The sequence below is a fragment of the Ictalurus furcatus genome, chromosome 15, assembly GCF_023375685.1.
Source record: "Ictalurus furcatus strain D&B chromosome 15, Billie_1.0, whole genome shotgun sequence".
In the NCBI taxonomy this organism is placed as follows: domain Eukaryota; kingdom Metazoa; phylum Chordata; class Actinopteri; order Siluriformes; family Ictaluridae; genus Ictalurus; species Ictalurus furcatus.
In genome coordinates, this window is record NC_071269.1 from 7,565,280 (window position 1) to 7,575,285 (window position 10,006).

General features: G+C 39.9%; 1 protein-coding gene across 2 annotated transcripts; it reads left to right on the top strand.

Moving 5' to 3' along the window:
- Positions 1-918: 918 nt before the first annotated feature.
- Positions 919-9,530, top strand: slc10a7 (solute carrier family 10 member 7). Of its 2 annotated transcripts, XM_053643999.1 has the most exons (13): positions 919-1,260; positions 1,802-1,884; positions 2,417-2,553; positions 3,734-3,809; positions 4,418-4,456; positions 4,622-4,657; positions 5,379-5,462; positions 5,629-5,794; positions 6,090-6,141; positions 6,274-6,347; positions 6,939-7,084; positions 7,608-7,663; positions 8,570-9,530. In XM_053643999.1, the coding sequence occupies exons 1-12, from the start codon at positions 1,161-1,163 to the stop codon at positions 7,626-7,628; spliced, it is 1,014 nt and encodes a 337-aa protein (XP_053499974.1). In that variant the 5' UTR covers positions 919-1,160; the 3' UTR covers positions 7,629-7,663; positions 8,570-9,530. The 2 variants fall into 2 exon arrangements, with proteins under 2 accessions (XP_053499974.1, XP_053499973.1); XM_053643998.1 differs by lacking the exon at positions 7,608-7,663 and having other exon boundaries at positions 926-1,260.
- Positions 9,531-10,006: the final 476 nt, after the last annotated feature.

A 10,006-nucleotide genomic window follows, 5' to 3' on the forward strand; every position in this document is an offset into this window, starting at 1 on the left:
CCTTTCTACAGGAGCAAAATTGAAAACATCCTGGCAGGCAACATCACTGTGTGGTATGGAAACACCACCGGTCTGGACAGCACTGATGACCATCTGCCAGACCTGCAGGAGATCTACATGAAGTGATACAGAGCAAAGGCTATGAGGATAATCAAGGACTTTCTAATGGTTTCCACTACAAATACCATTACAAACCATCAGCTAAACATTTAAACCATTAGCATTACCATTATGGTCTTTTATGGCGTCCACTAGACATAACATGCCTCCAATAGAAGGCAATAAAATTACCAGTAGAGACCCACAGGCCAGTAGAGCTTCCATTGAAACCAATACAATTCACATTATAATCATTAAAACCATTACAAATTATATGAGGGTTTCTATTGTTTTTTTTTTTTATTTATTGTTGTTGTTGTTTTTGTTTTACAGCAGGAATGTGACAAAAAAAAGGACTTGAACTTGAACGTAATGTATTGCTATATGTAAATTAGCAACAAACACTCTTAGTGCCACAGACTAAACAAAAATGTGATTTGGAATTTAAATGGAAATAAAATAATAAAGAAATACGAACATATTTCATGCATAATGCATATATACTTTAAAGCACTATGAGACTATCAGTTTCGATGAAACCACCTCGAAGATAGATGGTAGCAATGCTAGTCATTAGCGGCCTCTAGCGCCTGCTAGCAAAACAACAAACAATAACAAACCAATCATGAATACTTAAAATGCTTTATTTATTGAACGTTTTATTTCATAGACCACTACTAATATATTTTATTTCGCTACTCTGGTCCTCAGCAAACATACAAACTAGCAAATAAATCTACGAATATTCGAGTTTGCATTGGGTGCATTACGGTATCTGCTCTGTAATACCGGTTATTACGGTAATGATGGCGCTTCGCTTATGTGTCCGGAAGTGTTTTTGAAAGCTCGGCCAACTCCCAAATAGCTTCCTTATTCCCTATGAACGCGCACTACGTAGGGTTTGAGAGAATGACGTGTTCGGGCTAAGTAGTGACCTATGTGTCAGGAAGTAAGGGATTAGGGATCGAGGCGTTGTCAATGTGATGCTCTGAAGTTGGTTACGGAGGGACCGGGGAAGAGTTTGGTGAGGGCTGCCGGCGGTTTAACGGGGTTCCTCCGGTATGGGCCTGTTAGCGCGCGTGCGGAAGGAATGGTTCATTGTCGGTATCGCTCTCGCGATCGCTTCGGCCAAGCTCGCGCCGTCCGTCGGGGTGAAAGGAGGTGAGTGAAGGAGAGTTTCACCCTTCCCGGGTTTTACACGGGATAAAGTGTTCACTTTCCCCGAGTTTATAACTAATTATTCATTCCTCTCCTAAATTCCTGTAAATAAACCGTGACTTTAAATGAAGCTGAGCGGGTTTGTTTTTGACTAAATAATAATTGTTTACTCTCACCACACATTATTATTATTATTTATGAGTGTCTTGTGAAACACGTTGTACCTATAACACATATATATATATATATATATATATATATATATATATATATATATATATAATGTGTGTGTGTGTGTGTGTGTGTGTATGTATGTATGTGTAATGTTTAATAAATCGTTGTGCCTCTTTAAACCTCTCACTTTTTTGCAATTGTGCATGAATATTCATAACGCAGACCCCAGTGCTCATTAATATTCATGAGCTGAATCAGTACACCTGGCCGCAGCGTTAGACAGTAAGAGGTGTTCAATATCATGACGTTTGACAAACTGTTTATTTATTGCATTACTGTCATCTCGTCCATCTCGACTGCTCTCCTTCAGGTCCTCTTCGGCCCGAGATCACCATCACCTACATAGCGGTGTCAACCATCTTCTTTAACAGTGGCCTGTCCTTAAAAACTGAGGTAAGGGTGTGTGTGTGTGTGTGTGTGTGTGTTCCCAAGGTGTATATTTGTTGACTCTAAGGCTAGGCAGTTTAAATAATTCACTGTGTACACACATTCATCAGAACTTGTTTCAGTTATACCACAGTTTTGGAAGTTCTGGATTGTGACTGGTCAGAAGGAAGGCGTTGATTAGTTTTCTAGAACAGCATCTCGGACAATAGTGCAGCTGCAAGTCACAGGTTTATTTCGTGTTCATGCGCACATTCTACTAAATTATCACTTCTATAGTAACGGCTTGTTCACAGGAACGTGTGCGGCAGACTTTTTGGAAAGTGTCATTGTTGATATGGTGAAGTTTTCTTTCTGTAAGGAGGCGTCTGTTTTATTGAACTTTTACGGAAGGAGTCTCCAGTGTCAGTGCTTTGTCAATGTCAGACAGGACATTTTTGGTATGATTTGCTAGTATAAAACGATCAGCATCAACACATTTCTTTATCGTACACATGTGACTCTCTCTCTCTCTCTCTCTCTCTCTCTCTCTCTCTCTCAGGAGTTGGCGAGTGCATTAATGCACGTGAAGTTACATCTGTTTGTTCAGATGTTCACTCTGGTCTTTTTCCCTGTGGCCATCTGGGCTCTTCTCAAAGTCCTGGCACTCACTGCTATAAATGAATGGCTTCTCAAAGGGTACACACACACGCTTGTTCATGTAATCAATCTCTGGGGCTCTTCAGCCCTTCATCACTGCCACGCTGACACTTTTCTCCAGTTTGCTCCCCTCCTCCGTCTCCAGGTCTGCCTGTTTGAATGGTGTCTCTGTCTGCAGGTAGCTGTGCTTCATTCCCTCGCGTTCCTCCTGGAGCTCGCAGAGTTAAATTTGTACCGATGTATGAACTCATTCACGCGGAGAAACGCATTGTCCCCTCAGAGCTGCTCTGTCTCTCTTATTTTATAGGCTGCTTAATAACGTATAATATCGGCTATTTTATCAGATACAGCTCACTTACTGACAGTAGTCCATCTGTTTCTCTAAAAATAGCAGCAGGTATTACCGTAGTGCTGGTACGAGTGCATCACCCATATAATTCACCAGACTTTCTTTGCTCAGATGTTTTCTGAACTACAGTATTTAAAGGCAAAATTTAATTCAGTGCTACACTGATCGGAATAAATACTGTTATACCATAGTGCTGTTGAATTCTCTATTTTGATTGGTCAGAATATGTTGGCAAATTTTTCTATAACAGCAGCTTGTTCTGATGCATTATGGTTTCTATTTTAACAGCCCACAATGGCGGGCAATTGTTGATATGGTAACGATTTCTGTAAGGAAGTGTTTATTAAACGTTTATGGAAGGAGTCTCATTTGTCAGAGGTCAAGCTGTAACTTCTCGGTAACGTGTTTGGTTTTTTTTTACACAAACTCATTTGATGGACGTCGACGACATTAACTTAACTATAAACGGATAAAAAAAAGTGTTGTTCTTTAATAAAGCATCATGATACTCAGCAGGTTGCTGTGGTGTAAGAGCAATAAAACCGTACTTATTTGACTTTCTCGTTAGTTCCCAGTGTTCATACCAAACCGTCCCAGTCCAATAGGAAGCAGGAATGCTGGAAGCTACATCAACTTCAACATGATTACGTTCTGAAGCCAAGCACCGACTGCATTCGTACGAGTGCGGCATGTTTGATTGACGGCTTACGAAACCAATCGGATGCAACAGTGTCGTAGCACAGCATGACCCCCCCCCCCACCCCCTCCCAGAGTGGATTTTTTTAAATTGAAAACATAATGATGAAATATTTATGAATGCAGAATGACTTACATACGTGTGTGTGCGCGTGCGTGTGTGTGTGTGCGCAGGTTGCAGACGGTGGGCTGTATGCCTCCTCCTGTGTCGTCTGCCGTCATCCTCACTAAAGCCGTTGGGGGGAACGAGGTGAGAGAGCGCTATTACAATTTCTTGAACTCGCTCAAGCGTCTGTATTTTAACAAAACTACTTAAATCCGTTGTTTTGTTTTGTTTTTTTAAACTGCAGCACTGCTGAATTCCCTATTCTGATTATTCGGATTATCAGTAGCACTGCTGCAAATCGCAGGTTTACATTAACGCGCTCGTTTGTATAGTAACGTCTTGGCCGTTCGTAATGCGGACGCGCCAGATTGTCGTCGATTAATGGGACGTTTCCTGTACGGGGACGTTTATAGAAGGAGTCTTCAGCGTTTTTATTTCACCTCGTTAACTTCGAGAGAGAGAAGAAAGGAAAGGCTGGGTCGTGAGGGACTGTTTTGTAGCTGCTGTGACGTAAATGAGAACAGGAAGTAGTTTCACACCGTTGCTGTGGTGTAAGAGGAATAAAACGTTTCAGGGCAGTAACAGTAACTCCGCTCTGTCACTGATTATTTTCCTACAACTGCATGGCACGGAGTGTTTTATTTATTATGTATTCCTTACATTCCTTACATAACGTGCCTCGCAACTCCACTGTGTGAGTTTGAGTGCGTGTTCATCAGCATGCTGTTGTTGTTTTTGTGTTTTTCTAACAGGCTGCAGCCATTTTCAACTCGGCATTTGGAAGCTTTCTGGTAAGAGTTTATTTATTTAAATAAGTATATTGAAGTTTCCTAGATATTTCTTTTTTTTAATGGTCAGAAAGTGAGATTAAAATTTATTCCGAACCTCCGTGAGAGAATGCTTTTATATTTGTTTATTTATTTTTGCCTGTATTAAAGTGAGTGTGTGTTCTACAGGGGATCGTCGTCACACCGCTGCTGTTGCTGCTGTTTGTGAGTGACGTTTTCATGACCGCGTGCGACTTTAAATGGAAAAACGCACACAGAACATTTATTTAATTCATTTCATTTGTACTGATTTTATTCAGCTTTGTTTTAGATCCCTCCTTTTTTTTCTGACTTTTGCGGGTTACTAATAAAATGTCAATCACATTCTATGTACCTAGAAACGAACAGATATATATAACATTTTAACATTATGGATATTATATCTCCTGGCATCATGGTTTTTCCATTCACTTAAAAAATACGTAATTTAGTGCTGTAACTTTACTGTGCATCAGAGTAAACACACGATCAATGGAGCGCAGGGTGTGTGTGTGAGATTATATACTGTATATGCGCTGTTTAAAAAAGCTTCCACGTTCAAACATTGATTTTAGTTAGTCACCGTTTCTTAAACGTCTTACACATTGTGTATCAAACGTGTACTTATATATTTATTTAAAAAAATTAGCAATGCATGTCCTGAAAACTGAATTTCCCTGATATATTACATTAGCTAGCAATTTCCAGTCAGTTATTATTTTTTTCCCTCTTGCGGTTGTTTTATAGCACCGTTATGTTACACGGTTGACAGTTTATTAGGTATACCCCCATCTGCTAGCTGATAAACTGAAAAGCGATCTGTATTTGTTTTTATCTCTGTATTGATGTGTGTGTGTGTGTGTGTGTGTGTGTGTGTGTGTGTGTGTGATCTCTCTCTGCCCTCTAGCTTGGCTCGTCCTCATCAGTACAGTTCTCCTCCATCTTCTCTCAGCTCTTCATGACCGTAGTTGTCCCTCTTATAGTTGGGCAGGTAAAAGTGTGTGTGTGTGTATATATGCATGTGCTCTGTCACCATAGTTTCCATACTATAAATCAAATGTATATATATTTTCTGCCATATTGATATCTTGTTCCACTCCGAACAAAAGCAACACCAAAACTACTGCAACCCTAACGGGACAAAAACACTGTTCTAGGTCTGTAGGAGGTTCCTGAAGGAGTGGCTGGAGAGAAGGAAGCTTCCGTTCGGCACGGTGAGCAGCGTCGTCCTGCTTATGATCATCTACACCACGTTCTGCGACACGTTCTCCAACCCCGACATCGAGCTGGACCACCTCAGCCTCCTCATCATCATCTTCATCAGTGAGTGACCGAGGAACAGTGTGCAAGAGAAATGTGTGTGTGTGTGTGTGTATATGTATGTGTATATGTGTATATGTATGTGTGTGTGTATACGTGTGTGTGTGTGTGTATGTATGTGTATATGTGTATATGTGTGTGTATATGTGTATGTGTATATGTATGTGTATATGTATGTGTGTGTATGTATGTATGTATGTGTGTTTCAGTTTCTCCATTATCCCGTAATGAAGTGTATGTAAATGTCTTGTAAAACAGTTTTATATGTTTAAACACGGTTGTGTTTCTCTTTCTGCAGTTTTCACCGTTCAGCTCACATTCATGTTCCTCACTTTTTTCTTCTCTACCAGGTAACACGTCCGTACATATATACACACAAACACACTAGCACAACTTCCTCATCATTGACACACACACACACACACACACACACACACACACACACACACACTCTGATGCGTTTGGTGTTGGTCTCTTTGCAGGAAATCTACAGGCTTCACCGCAGCAGATTCTGTAGCAATAATGTTTTGCTCTACGCACAAATCCCTCACGCTGGGTGAGTTACAGTTTAAGTAAGAGGTACAGCTGAGTGACGTGTCCTGATAACAGATAATAACAACGATTAAGGCAAGAAACGTGTCAAAATACAGATATTTAACAGTGTTTAAAACAATCAAAGCCTCCCTCATTGCCAAGACTCATTATTTGCTAACTGCTGATGAATATACTAGATTGAATAGATGATTAAAAAAAATAAATTCTCCTTTGTGTCCCAATCGAACCGCAACAAGACTATTCTGCGCTTGTTAATTTTATCATTGCGCTTTACAGTAACAACATGGCCGCCACAAGATCCTACAAATAATCTGTTACACCCGTATTCATAATATAAGCGCAGGTATAAGTGTGTTTGTGGGTCGTATGTGTCATGAGTGCTGTTTGTTTGTCCTTCGTGAGGACCAAAAAGCATTAAAAGTTCTCATAAGGATAGGTTAGAGTCCCTTTTCCTTACAATCACCCGATCCTCACACAAACACAGTGTTTCAGCTTTTATTTAAGGCATTAATTAGCTACAGGAATCATTATGTTAATAAGAGGTCCTTGTGTGTGTGTGTGTGTGTGTGTGTGTGTGTGTGTGTGTGTGCAGGTATCCCCATGCTGAAGATTGTATTCGCAGGCTTTGAACATCTCTCGCTCATCTCAGTGCCTCTGCTCATCTATCACCCGGCTCAGATCCTCCTGGGCAGCATCCTGGTGCCGACCATCAAAGCCTGGATGAACACGAGGCAGAAGGTATCTTCATGAACACTTTATGGACAGTTAAGACGACAAATCGTCAGCAAACCTAATATGGATACAACACACTACGGGTCCTGTAGTTTCCTCACTATACAGCTGCTTCACGTGACGCAGTCCGTAACCATAACAACGCTCTTACCAGTCCTATCAGCTAACTAACCTGCCCGGTTTCCTCTCTAGATTAGATTTATTATTCTCATTAAAGCAGATGAGTCCAGGTTGATGTAACTCCTGCTAGCAAAATTCGCTGTTTGTCCTCCTCTCACACCACAACTCGCATTCTGATTGGTCGGGAGGTATCTGAACTTCACAGGCATGTGTAGCAGAGTGGGCTTAATTTTTATTTACTTTAGAACTTGTTTTGTATTTTATCTTGTATATGGTTATACATGGTCTTATAGTCTGCAAAATACAGTAAAACACTACTGATAATACTAAACACACAAACACAGCAGTGTAATGTGAGCAATCCCCCTCATTACTCATCTGTGTGTGTGTGTGTGTGTGTGTGTGTTAGTCTACCATTTTAGTGCACTAAGTCTGCATGCGTTTACCTCCTCCACCTGCGAGTCCGTAAGTGCAAACACATTCCTGACGTTACACACCCGGGATGTACTTGAACCGTTCCGTGTGTCAGGTGGTGGAATAACACAGTTCTGTATTAATTTATACTAATCACTAAACTCATATAGCTATTGGTACTATTACTAACACAAGAAATAATAATAATAATAATAATGGAGTTCTGGATTTAGCAAATTGAAATTTCATTGTGATTCAGGTATCTGTGGTTCTTTGTCAGAAATTAAAAATTGAATCTAAATTTACTAATAAAAATCCCTAATAAGTTTTATTAGGACATTAGCATGTTCACCTCACACCGACAGGGTTGGGGGTTCGATTCCCGTCGCAGCCCTGTGTGCTGCGGGGGTTTCCTCCAGGTTCTGCGGTTTTCTCCTCCAGTCCAAAGATATGCATGGTAGGCTGATTGGCATGTCCAAAAAGTATGAGTATGTGAGTGTGCCCTGCGATGGATTGGCACCCCATCCAGGGGGTCCACCGCCTTGTGCCCCGTGCTCCCTGGGATAGGCTCCAGGTTCCACGTGACCCTGTAGGATAAGCGGTATAGAAAATCGAAGGATGGATGGATGTTTTGTGCATCAGGCCCAGATATTATTATTATTATTATTATTATTATTATTATTATTAACTATGGCTGACTTTTATCAGTTTGAATTAGAAAATTCAGCATGGTTAAAACCTATCAGCAGATTATACTATAAATTGTTAATCATTTTTATATTTGGTGAATCACCACTGATGACTGGGTTTTGAATGACATTTTAATTACATTACTAATCTTATCGTCTGGGAAATATTATGTGCGTGTGTGTGTGTGTGTGCGCTTGCATGCATTAATGTGTATTTATGAACACGAGTCTCTGACCTGTGTGTGTGTGTGTGTGTGTGTGTGTTTAGGCCCTGAAACTGACCAACCTGCAGCCCATCTGAGAGAATTGGGAATAAATATACCTCAGACTGTAACATAACGGGACCCAAAGTGTGACCTGCAGTTTCCGTCATTCCCCATGAAGGATGAAGGATGAGGGAAGTTTTCCGGGATGGAGGGATGACCAAGTGCCTTATTGCAACTAGTGGGACCTCAGGCAGCTTCAGCAGCTTGCCCATCTCTCTCTCTCTCTCTCTCTCTCTCTCTCTCTCTGTCTCTCTCTATCTCTCTCTCTCTCTCTCTGTCTCTGTCTCTTCTCTCTGCAGGGAAATTATATTACGCAGACAAGCTCGAAATAATTCCACGAGTGAGTTTTTTTTTTTTTTTTAACAAAGGTGAATGTACAGCTTTATTTTTATATGAAGCGCTTAATGCTCTCCACACCGAGAACTCCATGAGGATCTTTTTTTTCTTTCTTTTTTTTTTTTAATTTGTTGTGGGGGGGTTTTTCCCCCTTAATTTTATTTTTATCATCATTAGGGCTCCGGATGCCTGATCCGCTGGGTTTGTTGTTACGTTTCAGCGTTATTTTTGTATGTATCTCAGCCTGACGTGGAGATGGTTAGGTCAGTGTTGTTGACGTTAGAGCTGCGGACAGTATGGACAGTACATCATGTTGCTGTTACGTACCGTGCATTGTGACCTTTAATCCCAAATCAGGTTAAAGAAAGCGTTCCGTTATTGGGGACCAAACAGAATCCGGATGTTGGGATTCGTCCAAACTTTCAGGATGATTACTAACACGTACTATATTTACAGGTCAAAGGGTGAATTTGAACATTGCGTCCTGCAAAATATCAGTATTGCAAAGTCTACCATCACAACAACGAATAACAAACAATATATTGTACAAACCTACTGGAGATCAGCCTCATGTTTTTACTGCCACATTTCCTCAGATAATAAAACACACGAAAGACTGAGTTACAACTCGAATATGAGTCTTGTTTTTTTTTTACCTATACATTATATGATGTACATTGTTAATGCTTAATAATAATCAGCTTTATTTCTATAGCACTTTTCTTACACACATTGTACAGGTAGGTAGTAGAAATGAAATGTTTAAAAGAAATAAAAGAGGAAGTAAAAATATAAGTACAAAGAAAGAAGTGATATATAAGGTAAATAGTAATAAATATTAATATTAATATTAATTTTATTAATATTAATAATAGGTAAATATTGGAAAATTATTAAGATTTCACATGTGCCTTAATTCTAAAGGAAACACATTCTAGAGGTGTTTTCTGAAAGGAAAAAAAAAACCCAAAAGTAATCCATTGTAACCCTGAAAAGGATAAAGTATAAACACAGTAAACGTGCCTCGAACGTAAACGTGAAAATCTACATGTTAATGGCGAGAGTCAAAATGATTGAAGTGTAATATGTAAAAATAATAATAA

Bases quoted from the DNA above. Each gene is read 5' to 3' on its own strand.
- slc10a7 (XM_053643998.1), top strand. From the start codon at position 1,161: ATGGGCCTGTTAGCGCGCGTGCGGAAGGAATGGTTCATTGTCGGTATC. The intron at 4,658-5,378 runs GTGAGTGACGTT...TCTGCCCTCTAG, and splicing joins CGCTGCTGTTGCTGCTGTTT to CTTGGCTCGTCCTCATCAGT. The intron at 6,142-6,273 runs GTAACACGTCCG...GTCTCTTTGCAG, and splicing joins ACTTTTTTCTTCTCTACCAG to GAAATCTACAGGCTTCACCG.